Raw genomic sequence first — 17,512 nt, forward strand, 5'->3', positions numbered from 1 at the left:
AATGCTAACATGAGATTAATATGCAATCAGACCTCCTCCCTACCCCACCTCCCCATCTTGCAGTTAGTTTCTTATGTCCACATAAATTCTAAGGAACATAGTTTGACCTTCCAAACAATTTAAGTGATTTTCATACCTAAGAAAAGACAGATCCAAGATGACAAGCCTGGCTGATAATCTGTCGTCCTGACTGTTCTCTTCCTAGCTGTACACACCTGCCAGCTTCTTCTGCCACAATGGTACAAAAAATTAACAGGGAGGAAAAAAGCCTCAGCTAAGCAGGATCCAAATCTACATCTAGCTTCCTGAGTCAGCATCCCAAATTAAACCAAATGTGAAGCCAACAGTTATGCAGCACAGACATCAGGGTATTGGTATGAATACCTACAATTGTCTTCAGTAGAGAATATTAGACCACACAGATCTCCAGCTTTGAAATCAGGAACACGAACAGCTGTAGCAGTGCCACAGGAGAAAATCAGAACACAAGTAGTCCTCTCAAATATAAGAGGTGCTTTTGTGCTCTAAAAACATGCAAACTCCTCCTGTAATATAATCACCACCAAGTGGAAATTAGCATGGCAAATACAGAAGAGGATTCCCAATAAATCACTCTATTCTCCTGACGAAGTTAGTGAATAGACACCACATTCCTGCGCTTCTAACAGTATCCACTTATTTTTTCCTGCAGTGAGGCTCAGTCATGAAGCAAGAAAGGGTATTGCAACACTTGTATCCACCAAGGAACTCAAAGTGATTTGTCATTTCAAAACAGCATCAGTGTAACTCATTTCACTAGTTCCCCCAGTAACCTCCTTGACAAGGAAGGTGGCCAAAGCCACTTGTCGAATGCTAAGACAGAATTTTGAGCAAATGAACAACTATCCAATTCACATTTTGTGAAAGAAAAGTACTGCAGAGTTGTTTCATCTCCCTAGCCAGCTTACAAGCAAGTCAACAAGACCACTGTGGTCAGAGATCTTCAAGGTCCCGAATCATTCTTATGTACAAATAAATAGTATTCAAGAGCTGATTTCTTCTGCCTATTGCTGGAAATATATGAAAACTAAAACTAGTACAGCCACTACGAGAGAAAAAAAATTAAAAAAATTTGAAGTTTTTATATAAAACAACCCTGAAATCGTAACAACCACTAGGCAACATTGAAAAGAATTCCCTCATCTAACTCCAGATTCAAGACTTCCCTTCGATCAAAGCTGTTTCTGGTGTTTCTGTGCTAGGTATCGTCTTACTTTTATTAGCAAGTTTTTATAAATTTTTCCTCTTACTTACCTGTGCCTTCAAGCAGTATTCAATATAATTCCTCTTCAAACACTAGTTTAGTGAGGTTGAACTGTTCAAAGCAAGACAGGTCTACAAGACATTTTTGTATTACAAACTGAACATCTGCAGCACAGGAGATACAGAGTGAATGGTGATCTTATGTTCACCAGCCTATGCTATTCAAACCAGAGATAGATTTCTTCTGGTTAATTTTCATAGATTTGTTTTGGTTAACTTTATTGTTTCTGATTTAAGGAATTTGTTTAAAGATCAAAATAAAAGAATTACAGTATGAATCCTAGAATGCCACTTACTTGCTACATAATCAGAGGAACTTTTTCCTTAAAAGAATCCTGTGAATTTTTAACACTGTAAACATACCAATAAAAAAAAATCAGACCACGGTTTTATGGTAGTCTGAGAAGAAAAACAGGAGACTATAGAACCTCTTTTGTAACCCAGCTTTCTTTGCTAACAGCAGTTTATTTTCTTATGTTGCCTCGATTTTCTACTTCAGTTTTTGATATTTTATTAAGAACTACCAACAGTCAATCAAGACATACAGCAATCTCATTTACCAGGAAAACAGCAACACATGTAAGAAACATTTTAGTTTTGTGGATATTTTTAAACTACCCTACTCAAATTCATTGTGAAATTTCATGATTTATCATCAACTTAGTTTTTTGTTTCCTATTCTTTTTGCTATTTGGGCTGTGATATAAACATTGAATCTCTCTCTCAAAAAAAAACCACTTAAAAACTAATGCCTAATGAGATATTTTGACAACAAGAAAATAGCTGACAGAGCACAACATGTCTATGATTAGTATAATTACACTCTTCATGGTGATCAAGTTTAAGCACACCCTGCAACTGCTTGTCACTTCTCTTACATTAACCATAGTAGCTAATACAGCCATATACAGCCATCACCTGTCCTTCCTTTCCCACCTCTGCCTTCCCCTTTTCTAACCACCCTTGAGTGAATCTTCTGTGCTACTTTGATACTCACCATAATTCTTCCTTCCCCTTAATTCCTTATGTTCAGGGTATCACCAACTCTCATGCAATACAAGCCTTCAGCTTACAACATCTGAGCATCTTCCTCTATTGCTTGATGTCCTGCATCTGCTTTACCTTCCCTTTCATTGTACTATCATCACCTGGCAGCTCTGCCAATCACCTTCTCATGTTCCATAAGAACTAGAGCAACTGCCTTGCCACTGGCCACATCCCCCATAGCTCCCAAAGCCAAAAAAGAGCACTTCTCCTGAAACACACCATCTTGCAGCACTGCCAGACTGGGCTTGCTGGGGTCACCAGACTCTAAGGAGAAGGGCTACACTGCAGATCAGTCCTGTTATGGGAAAGACTCCCTTCTTTTGTTCTGCCTATTATCTAACAAACACATGGTGTTTTTTCTTTCTCTAGTATTAAGCAGCTTGGTTGCGTTTGTATTGCAAATTCTTCGGAATAGCGGTCACCCCTCTGAAATATCTAACACAAGAACTGTTCCTGTCAATGACCAAACAAACGAAGACATTTTTAGATATTTAGATAACTTACTCTTCCCCTCTAAGCTGCCCTTATGCTTACAGCTCTGGTCACCTTAGAGGACATTTCTATCAGGTGACCTTACAGGAACACACAACTCTAATAAACTAGCTGAGTCACCTCAAACCCACAATTACCCACTTTCAGTTCAGCAGAGACCATGGAAAAGCCTCCTCAGAAGCCTGAAGTCACACCCAGCACCCTCTAACAAACATGAAGATGTTCAATACAAGAACCTGAGAGCTATTAAACCATGTGCAGCAGAAGGAGCAGGAAAGATCAAGACCTTTGTTGATGCTACAGGCTGCTGCAGCACTAACAGGAAAAAGGCATTGAAATACAGGTTCTGTATTTCTCCTGACTTCATGGAGAAAAAGAAATCCCAAAGGATAATAAAACTGTATTTAATAAATGAAAAAAACAGTAACACCTACCTACTTTTATGCTTTGCCATTAAAACAAAATTATACAATTAAAATATCAGAAGATTAGTTAAAAGAATAAAATAACAAAAAGATGCCGTTGGTAAGAGAGGTCTTTTAAGCAATGTGGCTATACAAAGCACACCACTACCCAGTTTTTCATAGCTGGAAAATACAAGTGTGAAGCAGATCAGGCCACATGTTAACACTGCTGGAGATATCAAGCTCATTGCTTATGAATTCTTCTCTCTTTTCCAACATGTATTGCTTTCTAAACTTCTTAAAGCAAAGGTTCAGTAACAGAACCCTCTTTAGTAAACACCATAGAATCACAGAATAATTCAGGTTGGAAGGGACCTCAGCAAGTCACACTCCTGAACGCCACAAAAAAGCTCAAAGCCAAAGAGGGAATGAAGCAAAAGGAAGAACAAGTATCAAACTCACCATGGACTTGATTGATTTCTGAATTCTGAGAAAGAATTTCATCTGCTAATTTTTGAGCAGTTGGCAAAACTTCTGTGTGGTGCACTGTGATCAAATACTGTACAAATTTTTGAAGTTGGTCTCTGTTCATTTGAAAGAGTGTCTCTGAAATGGGAAGATGCAGTTTGACCTGATCTGGCTTGCGGATCCGGTATAAAGAGAGTGCCACAACATGCGCACAGTAAAATATGTCCTTGTTTCCACAGCTACAGGTCACTGAGGTAATCTTGCAACGATCAAAGCTGATAGCTACATTGCAAACAGTTTCTGGCTCCGATTGCATTGCAGGCTCTGTCACTGTGCCACTCAAGTGGAAACCTGTGCAGGGGGAAAAAAGAGAACTTAATAATGTAAGCAAAATACCACATCTCATTATCAATCACCTTTTGTTAATAAAGTAAAAGTCATCACCGATTTCTGAGAAATTATATACCCTAAAAAACTTGCTTTAATTACAAATATTATTAACCCTTTCTTTTGTATATACCCTTTTCATCTCCATTAAAATCGAAAGAGGAGTAAAAAGCTAGTTTACAAGCCCTCTTTGCCATTCCATCACAATAGTTATAAAAATTTGACAGTAAGAAAACATTTATTTGATTAAATCATAGCTGCAGAAGCAGAGCTGCATCTGATTAAGACCAATGTGAAACTCCCAGTATCTCAGCAAGTTGGCAGCAATTTTCCAAACCCCACGCCAGGGAGCCTGCAGCACCTACCAGCAAATTTAACCATCTTTCAATAAGTAAGAGGGAAGCAGTGCACTCTAGTGGCATGAAGCCAGGTCCTAGTCTCAACTCTGCCACTGTCACTGACACAAGTCACTTGACCTCTGTGGGGAAGTGAAAGCAAAGAGGTTATGTTAAAGCTCACCTCCACCCAAGCAATCCAGTTAGATTGCTATGTTCATGTAGCTCTTCGGAGATGGAAACTGCTGCCGTTACCAATACACAGGATAACAGATTTATAATACAGAATGAGACATGTGCGCATGGTTTCAGAAGTCCGTATTATAGTCCTGTTTCCCATTCAACATAATAAAGCACAAGGCAAAAAAGCTAGGTTTGCTTGTATTGTAAGAAGGTATGGTATACCGTAAGAAATACATTGGTTTCAGCAAAGATGGCACTAGTTGACACAGCACCCTGTTAAAGCAAGGTCTCAAACTCTGAAAATCAGACCTAAACCCACCTCTGTTTGCTCAATATGAAGGCCCAGGTTTGGCTCTCAATACCTTACCACTGAATAACAGAATTTGGGGGTTTCTTTTGGATTTTACGTAAGGATGACATTGATTTTGGCTCAAGCATTAAGTCAGAGGCATAGATACAGGGCAATACAACTAAATTTCATGTGCTGTACAAGTATTAAACTTGAATGGACAGTGCATATAAAATCTGGGATGGACACTACAAGTTGTTGTATATTAACTATTTATAATGGAAATAATATAAAACCACACTCCCTCAAAGTCCAAAACTAATTTAGCATTCTTGAAACACCAGAAAAGTGTATTGTAGGAAGCTGTATCACATGAAAATTAGGTCGTGAAAAAGAAGAAACATATACCTAACTCTAGTCCAAAATGTTGTAGCTCCAATTGTTGTAAAGGGGCTGCAAGTTACAGGAAACAAAGAGGAAAATCTCATTTTTTCCATTTGTTTACACTGTACATTTCAGAGCAGGTTGTGCAGTCAGCATCACTGTTTGGATTACATTCAGCTGCAGTACTCTGATACTCTACCCTGAAGAAGGTCATATGTACACACTAACCTTGACTTTGCAAGAGGATGTTTACCAGTTAAAGTAGCTAAGAGTCAAGGCTGAAGAAGCAGTAAGCTGTAAAGTGCACAGAGAGGAAGTGGGGTGAATGAACAAGCCCAAGCGTACACAGTACTCTTGCTCTTGTTTCCATGCAACACCCGCACAGAGAAGGGGAATGGAATTGCCCCTTGCATCATGAGCTCCTCCCTCTGCCTTTCCCTTAGGTTTTATAAGTAGTCACAGCATGTTCCTGTAAGTGCCTTCTCCCAAAAAACAGAGGCGTTGTTAAAACTTAGCCAGCTCTATTTATTTCAGGTTTATTTCCCAGTAAGTGAAAGTTGTATTGGTGGTCCCAAAAAAAACTGCACAGGAGATTTTTCTTTTCAATATCACTTTCCTATGAAGCATACCTAAAACTCTCTCTCTCATCCATGAGCTGAGGAAAAGCCTAACACCTGAACACTGAAATGGCCTGTTCCCACTCCCTCCTACTCTCAAGTACCTGAACTCCTATTAATTCCAAAAGGGAAAGGCCCAAAGATTCCCTATTAAACCAATTTAAAAAAAAGCCCGACCAGCGACTCCAACAACATTATCACTTGTAATTTGTCAGTGTATAATTCAAGCATTCAAAAAAGTTAAAATCTTCCTAGAAAGATGAATGTCTCCAGAAATACTTAAGAGTTAGCAGCAGGCCTGCCTTTAAGTCCCTACACAGTTCAGACACACAGAAAGCTCATGGCTCCCTCTCCCTCTCCACTGAGATTTTTTTGAGAATTCATGTTACAAGCAGCAACATTCATAAACACAGATCCAGGTCTAAACAATGACAACACTAATACAGTCAAGTTACCTAATCTCCCCTTCTTAAATTATATAGGATTTAAACAAACATCAGCTGCACTTGCAGGCTAAAATGTAGAAGCTCTGTATTAACTATGCCACAGTGATGTACTATGCCTGGTAATTATGAAACACTATTTTCTTCCTCTTTTTCTGTTTGTGTTTTTAAAAGAAAGAAATTGTTCTTAGTAATTTTGACCTTTAAAAAGGTTTCAACACACCAGAGAAAACAATTCAGGAAATTTCAGCTCAGAAGCCCTGATAGGGCTGTTATAATTTAACCTACCAGATAGCAAATGCCATCTTCTCCACTGCCCGCAATACTGCAGAGTACTTAATAGGGCTGTTCCCCTCCTGCAGACATAGCCTTAATCTCCAACCTAACCATCCAATATTCTCCAAATAACATATGAAAAGTTAGAAGCAGGTAAAAAAATTGATGCACCATGCTTTGCCAGAAAGCTTTCAGCAGAAGTAATTTATAGGCTGCTGAGAAGACAGATGTTACGTGCTCCTGGAAGAAGGCAAAAGGAATCCCCTTGTGGGGACTCGAAGATAATGACATTTCACTAACAGATCCAAAGGAGCAGAGAAAGTCTCTCCAGCTAAAAAGCTGCAAGCCCTCACTCCAAGTAGGTATCTCCCTTCAAAAGGAAAATTCCTCTTTTACTCAAAGTTACAAACCTTTGCTGGAAATACTTATCCATTCCAAAAAAACCCCAAGAACACCAATGTTTCACTTTTAAACTACAAAGCTCATTCATTATTATCTAAAGACAACAAAAGAGTTGCAGGCAGAAAACCATGTGTTCACTACAGAATCTATTTATAGAGCAGGCTTGTTTCACCTTTTCCCTTCAGCTGCTGCAGCTTGAAATGTTTTACTGTTTTCAAACCAGCACGTGACCAGTAATTCAAGCTCTGCTGACATTTTCAACGCACAGAGGCTTTGCATTCTGCAAAAATGCGTTTAGAAAAGCAATTGGAGCATTAAGACAATGTATCAAATGATACACTCTTTTACAAAGTGATTTTGCTTCTGTTGTGAACACTCACCTCACACACACCGCAAAGATTATTTAACAGCCAAAAAAATAGCATTTTCAGCTGCCATACTTTTGGTAGGGGACTGTGCCAAAGTGCTATCAGGAGAAAAGCATTAAAAAGTCAGTAAATTTTACAAAGCAATTTTTGCCAAAATCTGTTTGACAGCATGCGATCCATTAACTAAAAACATTCTGGGACTGTAAAGCTGCCTGATAAATGAAAATGAACATTACTACAATGTAGTATCTGCCAGCTAAGTATATATGTTTGTCATTAAAAAAATAAATACTTTGGAATAAAACAAAAGAAACTTCAAACTCTAAGGCCGTAAAGAGGAGGAATGACAGTGGCATGCAGAGAAGAAGCAGCAGGTTGACTTCTAGTTACTCAAGTAAAAAATTTTGGAATAGTTAGTTCCACTAATCCAATGGGATAAGTAGTGAAGTTACTGCACTAAATAAGCATCATCAATGGCATCTCACAATATTAATTAATTTCTACTGTTATCCTGGGCTACAAAGCAATATACCCAAGTCCAAGGATACATTTTAAAAAGATACAGACCAAAATAAACAAAAACTATCAGAACAACAAGCTATGTAAAATGCAGGGGAAGTAGGGGAAGAAATTATGCTGAGATTATATGGTGTTGTGGTTCAAGGAAATAAAACAAAAGTACAACACAACTTTTAAATTAACTATAAACAGTAATTCAATCTAAAATTTTAGACTATTGATTTCTTTTCTCTCAGGAATTTAGAACTCAAAATTCTAAGACGTTCCTGTAGACACAGGGAAAAAAGGAAATTAAGGAAAAAACCTCTCATTCAAGGGGAGCTGCATTCATTTGTGATTCAGTCAACAATACAGCAAGCTATTATGGAGTGAACTTTACCTGAAAAAATAATTCTCTCAAACTTTTTAGCTGCCTATTCAAAAATACCAATAACATGACATCAAAACAAACACACTACCAGCTTAAAAAATAGCGGGCTATTCTTATGAACATAGAGTAACAGTACTTTAACAAAAATGTATTAAAAATGCATACCTCCACTGTATATATTAAAAATATTACCTGTGCTGTCAAGAATTCCAGAGCTTAAAAAAAATCACTTTGAAGTTCACACTTGCAATTGAAAGCTTTGATTGAAATACAACCATACATCACCACTGGGTATTGCTTATCCTTTACAGAAAACAAAAACGTCAGAACTGGATTCAGAAATACCCTAAAGCTTGAAAAACAGTGCTTTTGAATAGCTTTCTGCCACATACATTTTGAGAACACCATGCATGCCTCATCCACTATGCACAAGTTATCCTGAAATTAGGAAATATGCTACCAACTGTATTTGGAAAATGGATGTGTTTCTTAATGTTGATCCACTGACCCTTTTTCCATACATATGCTCCTAGTCAGGAAAATGCATGAGCTATTTTACGTTCACAGAAGAAACAACCAGCAGATGAAGTTACTGATAGAGAAAAAATATTATGGAAGAGTTTGTTCTGGGAGCTGGGGAATCTTCAGCATGCAAGACCTATGCAGGTAACCTCCACCTACGTAGCTTTACCTTGGTAATCAGAATCATACCCTCTATCTTTAACAGTCATTTAAATTAATTCAGACTATTATATTACTTGGCAAACACATAATCACTGTGTAAAGTGAAAAACACCTCTGTTTCATCTTGCCTACCAAACAACAAGAAAGGCTTATGGAAAGTAATTTCCAAATATGCCCATTAGCTATTTTTTCATAACTTATATCAGTGGTTGCATTTTTTTTTCCCAAGACAAGCAAAAGTCTAAACCACATTTACCTCATTCAAATTTTGTCTTTTAAGAAGTGGTTTTCCTTTAAGATGACAAAGTAGTATCCTACATTCAATTCTGTCTGAACTCTGGAACACTCTAAAAACAGATCAACAAAACACTTTGAAATTATTATTAAGTCAAAACCTTGCATGCCACCACTCAGCCTGAAGCTAATATTAACAGTCTATTTATAAACCAGAGAAAACATTTGATTTAAAATGGAAAATACTTACCCATAGTACCTGGTAGGTATTATACAAACATGCTGGTAGGTATTATACAAAGGTAATGACAAGTCAGGGGGGAAAAAAGAAGATTAATTAACAAGAGCAGCACATAAGATGTTTACTATATGTAATGAATGCACAGGGTATAGAAAAGCTTATGTTTTGAGAGCACTGCTACTGAGAATAAAATTGGCATTACCACTGCACCCAAACACTAGCAGAGGACCCATCACAAACAACCGCCTGGATTCCATGACTCCCTTTCATAAAGACAACAGCCAGGATTTGGCATTTCAGGACTTTTGCAAGCAAGAGAGAAAGTAGAAGTAGCATTAAATAAATCCCTACATACACTCCACTGACAACTTGGAAGTTCACTACTACTGGCACGTGTCCAAGAACATGCATGCTGTAACGGTGACAGCACTAGTGACTTGAACAGCAAGATTTATCTGTCCCAACACTGAATTCAAGTCGCATTTGGAAAAAAAAATCTTCCAGTACCTCCTTCAGCAGACCAAACATTCAAGTCTGAGAACTGTTCAACTCATTACATTCATTAGACAAAGGCCTCCACTAATCCCTCAAGCCAAGCTTGATGACATCTCTGCTGCTCAAGAGCAGCCGCCGCTTATCACTGTGGTCCAAGGAGGGGTCATAGATAACTGTATGGGATACATCCATGCAGAATACTCTTCCCTAAAGAGAAGGAAAGCCTGTTCAAACAGCAAATAACAGCAAAATGCCTTCTCTGCCCAACAGACATGTAAGTTCTCGACTGTTTTAAGACAGATGCAGACTGCAGCAGCTCATGCTGTCTGGAGGTGGAGGCATTGAACAAAACATACACCCCATGAGCATGGCCACAAAGGTCCCTCAAGGTTTCACCACTATCCCTGTGGTAAACAACTTGCAACCCACCCCATAGGAACCCCATATGAACTACAGAATGACATTCTCGCCAGCACTGCTCACAGCCTCGGATCACATCTCTGCAAGACCTGAAAGTCAATCCAACTCATTTAATATGGACATAATCAACCCCATTTTATGTGTTTGTAGCATTAGCTTTGTAGGCAAACCAAAGCAGCAAAACCTTAGTGTAAATAAGAGGTATGTTAAAAAATGCCTTCCAGACAGCAGTCATATAGAACTCTACCTCTAGCATGGTGATGCTCAAACTGTTATCTAGGATGCTACAGCAAATGATGCTAATGGCTTACAAAGCAGAAGCAGAGCAGAAGCAGAGCAGGCAAGTCTCTTCAACTAAAGGCTTAACATAGTGCTGAGCATTCACGGGAAGTGTGAATGCTGACTGACTCCTGTCAGGTCAAGAAGGCTAGCAATCCATGGCTGCAGGCCACCCTCTATCAGATATACAATCCAAGCCTTTTTGTTGGTTTTGGGTTTGGGGCATGTTTTTTTGTTTGTGGTAGTTTTTGGTTGGTTGGTTTTTTAAGAAGGGCATCCTTTTAAAATAAACTTTGCTCCTCTACACTGAGTTTAACAGCTCCTCTCTCAGCACAATATATCATAAGAGCACCAGTAACCAAAATAAAAAAAAAAAAAAAAAGAGATCTCAATGTAAGCCTGCAATCCCTGAAGGTGACAGGTAGAAAGGTACAGTTTACTGTGAGGCAGCAGCAGACAGGACATTTATTTTTAAATATGACAGTTTTTCTAATAACATACCCCACAGAGATCATGTGACAGCTATTAAAAAAATATTCAAGAATGTCGAAGAGAATGTCGAAGAAATCAGAAGCTTTTCAGAATGTGGGCAAATTAACATTTTATGATTTATGATGCATGGAATATAGTAAGCCTCAAACTTTTGAGGGAGACTTAATAGGCTACCTGAGCTGACAGAAACTGGCTGGATCCATCATACAGCAGCTCGCTGCAGCAAAAGCGTGAAGTGGGAGTCATCAAAACTACACTGGTACTGAAGAGAAACTGGAAGTAAATTCAAAATGAAGAGTAAGGAAAAAAAGGGTAATTAATACTGAAGAAAGTTGCTAGAAGTAGAGCTACTCCAAAATAATTGAGCTTTTAACTAAGCAGACTGCCCTGACCATCTAGCTAATGTACACTGTTTACAGGTGAATTGTAATAGAATATAAATGTAGGCCAGCATCAGGCTCAAGTTTACATTCAGCCATAACAAAGGCTGGAAACAAGAGGTTAAGACAGATTACTAAGCCACATTTAAATTTTGATAAACAAACCTTCACTCTGCTGGTGAACTTCACAGGCCCTTGTTTGTTGCAAAGGGAACAGATTCAGACAGCAGATGTGCAAACAGTCTGCAAGGGTCTGCATCCTGGGAACAAGGGTGCCAAAGAACAAGGACTGATTACCACCAGTCTTCAGAGGTTCAGTAGAAAGACATTTGTTGCTAGCTTTTGAGGAGGAATTTGCTCTACGATGGCAAGCAGAAGCTAGCATCCCTCCTGCAGGAAGCAGGCAGTAAGAGATTCACCACGTAGCCCAGGGTATCCATCTCCCAAGGTGATGCCATTTCAGCTTTTACTTCTACCTATTTTTTTGCATCACAATTGCAGGGAGGAGTTATGCTTACTTGCTACAGCACAAGCATAAATACCACAAGTGGGAAAGTGACTGCAAGTAAGGAAGAGCAACAAAACCTAACAAACTTAGATCAAACCTGCTGCTTTTATTAAAACATGCTTAAAGCAATACAACATGAAATAGGCTGCTTTTACATTGATGAAAGTGTTTAGAGACTACCAGTTGTTTTAAGCAACTTATAAGATGCCCTGTCTGTCAAACAGATAGAATATGGTAATTTTTTGAAGTTACAATTTACACTTATTGCTAAAAGAAGAATTTTTCTGTATTACATGTCTACAGTTAAAGGCTTGCCTTCAACTAAGAATCATCTGTCTCCACCAAAAAGAAGTAACAGTAAAGTAAAAAGAAGTAACAGAAGTAAATCATCTGAGACTGAAGAAAACCTCCAGCAAGACCTGCTCATTTTTAAGGGAGGGAAAGAGAGGAAAAACCCAATCTAACCAAAATTTTTTGTTGTTGTTTCAAAATTTCTCTCTGCCAGGCCAACCACATCTCTGCTCTTTTCATACTCTTTATTGCTGGTACCACATCTTTTGTTTCTGTCACACAGGCTGCCACACAGCTTTACTTCATCATCTTAAGTTAGGGTTCATCTTTGCCTTAATTTATACATTGCCTCTGTAAGGCTCCACCATTGCTTGACTTTTACAAATAAAGCATGATTAGCAGCAGTTGTCTACATGGATTTTCAAAGACAAACTGAATTCAACTAACATAGGCCACAGAATAGCACAGAGCTTCATCAAAAGATAGGTGAAGGCAAGAAGGAAAAACCTTTAAAAATTACATCCTGCTTGACTCATAACACTGCTTTATCATCAGGAAAAACTACTTTCTCATCCTCTTGATAAGTGTTTAATCAAACTCCCACTGTATTTTTTAATGGGAAGTGGATAAAAATCCTAAAAAGGAAGACAACAGCAATCACTGATATAAACTTGGGAAAAGATTTTTTAAAAGATTAGAAAATTACTACTTCCTGAAAAGAGCATGTCTGGATTTCCACAGCCATACTTAAAAGTTTGGGAAAACCCAGCACAGGATGTCTGAAACACAGGCATCCTGCAGTAAAAGGTATTTAGGTCATTCCAACAACACAAAGCTTTTAACTGATTAAGTAATTTAAGATCATGCTCAAACAGTTCAAGTTTAAGCTATGCAAAGGCACAAGCCAATATAATTTTGAAACTAAACTGACCTTACACCAGGAAATGTTATACTTGGCCTAAAAGAGGAAACTGGCACTCCTATTGCCACTACTAGTTGTGGAATAAAGCATTCTTTTGTTTAAAAAGGGAGAAAAAGAAGACATCAATGCTGCACTTGTGCCAAATAAAAATGGCATTAAAACTCCCAGAAAGTGAGACAGACCTTTTCTTATGGCCATGATTCTATTCTTCCACTCGTATACTAAATATTCACAAAGTCTTAATTCTTAGCCTTTACAAAATGTTTTCATTGCCTTAATTTTTTAACAAATGTTTCTGTACTACTGCAATAGTCAGAATGTTCACTGACCTGTTTTATTCGTAATCAAAATGGAAGTAAAAAAGTGTTTTTCTCTTTTAAGTGTAGAAACAACAGTCACTATGTAAGACTTTGGGAGTGGCTCAGTTCAAGTTGGACAGTAAATTTTACAAGATAAATGTTTTCAGCAACTTCCTCTGGTCACCAGAGCATTACAAGGGATTCCAGCAAAAATAACGAAGTACAACATAGTATTTCCTGACAAAGCAGCAGAAAAAAGCCACTAAAACCATAGTGTTGAAAGAGTTCCAGGATGAAAGTCTAAAAACCACCAATATCACAAGTGAGTCACCCTGGCATGGCTGAAGCTAACACTGGGGTAAGTGTCTTTTTTTATAACTGTCCAGGGCCAACTGCAGTGGAGTCCCAAATGCAGACTGGAAACCCAAGGAACTATTCTAATAAAAGTGTTTAAAAAAAGGTCATGCAAAGTTCACTTATACATCAGAATATCCTTGATAACACTGGCACATAGTCTAAACTCACACAAGTGGACATACTGTATGAAATCAGGTTGTGGTTCACAGTTTTTCCACACTGTTCGTAGATCCTAATTTACTTCTCGCTGTTCCAATTTTTACTCAACAAAATCAGATCAATATACAGTACTCATGGTTAGCACACACCATCATCAAAACTGGCAGATAAGACTTGCCATACTAGTACTCCTCCATATAGACATGCATCACCTCTTTCCAGACATGCCATGCAGAATGAACAGACTTCATGTAAGAAAAATGGATTTCCAAAGGCACAGACAATTTTGAGTGCAAGTTGCTCACATATCTTTTTATATTTATAAAATACAAATATCTGTTAGTTCAAACAAAAAAATTATGTTCCCAGGCCCTAATTTCTTGGCATCTGATTTCTGGGAGCTGCATGCACAGCAAGCACTTGAAATAAGTAAGGGTAAGCGTGTGTGGGTGGGGGATCCTGATGTACACTCTTCTACTAAGCCAATGCTAGCACATTCAGAGCACACAGCTGCTCTTCAAACAGTGCAGGTAAGATTAATATGCCATTTTCTTAGAGGTAATTTAGGATCCCACCCCCTCCTCTATAGCCACACACCAATTCCCCTTGAATGAGCAAGGCATACCATTCTTCCCTGCCAGAGTCAAGAAATTCTTAGGAATATTCTCTAACCTGCCATACCCAAGAGTTTAACAAGCTACAGTTATTCTGTTAATCAGATTGTAGACAGTATGCTAGTATATAATGTGTTATCCAAGCCTCTATTAACATGCATAGGGTTGAACAATAAAATGCAACATGAAATTTTCTTTTTTTTTAAATCATGCCTCACCCACAAAATCAAAACTTTCCAGACAACAATACAGAGATAGTGAAAAGTTTGGAAAGGCAGGGGGAAGAAGGAAAAAACAGAACTGCACAATCAAGGAAGCAAAACTTCCAGGATAAACTAAAGAAAACAATCAATCTAAGGAAGTAGGACAAATTATACAGCTAAACACAACCTAATTTGTCATTTAGATTTATTAAGCAAGTTACAGGAATTCAGCATGCTGTAATTTGGCCTCCAGACCAGGTTTTACAGTACATAAGCTATCAGACTGAGGACCCCAACAAAAAACTCATCTGCTAACATACAACATTTCTAACTTTCACTGACAAGCCAAGGAACACCCTACAACTATCTTTTGACAGAGGAAAAGGAAACAATTACAAAACCACCATCATTTATTTCAAGTTTACAGTGCACTGCGTGAGACGCAAAAACAAGGAGACAGAAAACAAAAACATCAAGGATGGCAAGTCTCTCCACCTACTAGTGAGCCAAGCAACAAGCTGCTTCCATGCAATGATGAAGTAACTCTCTCCCTTCCAGATCCCTGCATTCTCTTGCCATTTATTTTTGGGCTTCAGCTTCTGATAATCTATCTATACTGCAACGACTAGCACTTGTGATAAACTAGTAGGTGGTGTACTTGTGGATGTGTGGTTAATGCCTCGTTTTCTTAGCTTTGGTTGCCTACTGAAACAGGCAGGGTTAGGCTTGCTGATGAACATGAAACCCCGCCCACAAGACTAAGTACATTGCTGACTAATTTTGTAACTCAAGGCTGTTTGTCGATTTTACTTACCTCAAACTAGACATTGGTCTTGTAGCAGTACTAGATCTCCTTTTTGATACAGGTCTCATGCTTACAGGGCTACTTTTTGCAACAAGGAAAGGTTCTCTGTCTATGCTCTTAACTTTTATCATAACCTGCATAAACCATTCCAAGGAAGACCATTCCATGTTCTTGAAAAAACAGATGTTTACACAAACTCTGAAACAGATGCAAGTAAAGATGGAGGGTGCCCTTTGCTGGCAGAAACACTGAACAGTAACTATGCCTCTAACATTAGTTGTTGATACTACTAATGGTTAAAGACTGTTTTCTGGTTTAGATTAAATTAAATTCAGCAACTGGACTATTATGTCATAACCTTGTCACGTACCTGAGGTCGTGTTGTCACAGTGCACTTAAATAGCAAGACAGAGACAAGATTACATATGAATTAGTATTCAGTGTTGCCCAAGATACTCAGATCAAGAGACCTGGTAGTATTTGAAGTAGTTCTCTATATCACAATAAGAAAGGCAGACCAGAACAGAGTTAAATTCTGTATCTAGCCTCTGTTACAAAGAACTGTGAACTGAAAACTGGGCCTTTAACACTGTCAATATCCCAGGTCTCATCAAAATAAACAGAAATACTTCAAAGTCAGACCCCTTACATAGAAGACTAGCGATTTGTTTTCTTTATACTTTAAACAGTTCAAAAGAAATTTAAAGTACCCAGAAAGAAGGCCCTCAACCTTGTCCCCTGCAACAACATCCCCATCCCTTTCCGCAAATCTCCCCTGCTCTCTCTCAGCAGACTAATTTGAAGGAAGCAGCTGGGTATTATGCCGGAGTTGTCCACTTCTTAAAATTAAGATGACGCCTCCCCAGAATCTATCCACACCCTCTTCAGACAAATGGGAAGGAAAAGAACTGTTTAACTAGCATCATGCTTCTAGAAGGTTAACCATGATTTAGGTTATTTTTATCTACTCAGAAATGGTTTAAATAGATCATTCACTACACAGTGGTAGACTATGTACCAAGGATTACTATTCCCCACATCTGGTTTTTCCTGTTTAGTCAAACAGGAGGCTTCCTCCTCTGATAAGGAGTGAGACAGATATCAGGAGCTGCAAACATTATCAGCCATTTCCTTTGAAATCTGCCTTTCCTCTCTGCAGTCTGAATCTTGGGATGAGAGTGTGACAGATGCCGATATGATACATCCTGCCCTTCTTAAATTCTCCAAGCAAGACCTAGCTTGATCCTAACAAGCAATTATGATGTTTTAAGATTAAATGAGGTCACTTTCCTACATAAATACTGAAACAACAGACCAACTGTTTTCAAAATACTTTAAAAACACAGAATAGTATCAATAATGAACATGGAGTATCTGAACCTTGTTGGCTGCTGCTTACTCTGCAGGAAAACCCTGTTCCTCAGCAAGAGAACTCCTAGTTCTCATTTCACAAGACAATGCCCATGAGATGTACGTGTGCCAGATTCAGTTGCTAACGGAATATTCCAATCTGTGACATACATTAATTGGATCAACAAGCGTCCTCACATGCTCTGAAAGACGGATGAGGGAAAACACTGCTCACCTTTTCAGTGCCAATTCTCACATATGCTTTTGCTTGTTTTTGTTTCATCTGTTGGTTGCACAAACCCAAAAAAAAAGTAAAAACCAAGACATCCACCACCTCAGAAGAGGCACCAAAACCTACCACCATCTCATCTCTGCAATGTACACTTCACATGCCTGCTTGTCCATTTGCAGCAATAATTTCTCAGTTTGAATACAACGTAAAAGATGAGCACCCCTCTTTATGAATTTACCCACAAGAGCTCAGAAATGTTGC

General features: G+C 38.4%; 1 protein-coding gene across 3 annotated transcripts in view; it reads right to left on the reverse strand.

The window, feature by feature from the left end:
• The window catches only part of ZSWIM6 (zinc finger SWIM-type containing 6), a 111,908-nt gene that overhangs the window by 44,858 nt on the left and 49,538 nt on the right, over positions 1 to 17,512 (reverse strand). For all 3 annotated transcript variants that reach the window (XM_049795337.1, XM_049795336.1, XM_049795338.1), the window contains exon 2: positions 3,708 to 4,064. In XM_049795337.1, the coding sequence (XP_049651294.1) occupies positions 3,708 to 4,064 (357 nt within the window). The remainder of the gene's footprint in view (positions 1 to 3,707; positions 4,065 to 17,512) is intronic.

Source organism: Accipiter gentilis, chromosome Z (genome assembly GCF_929443795.1).
Source record: "Accipiter gentilis chromosome Z, bAccGen1.1, whole genome shotgun sequence".
In the NCBI taxonomy this organism is placed as follows: domain Eukaryota; kingdom Metazoa; phylum Chordata; class Aves; order Accipitriformes; family Accipitridae; genus Astur; species Astur gentilis.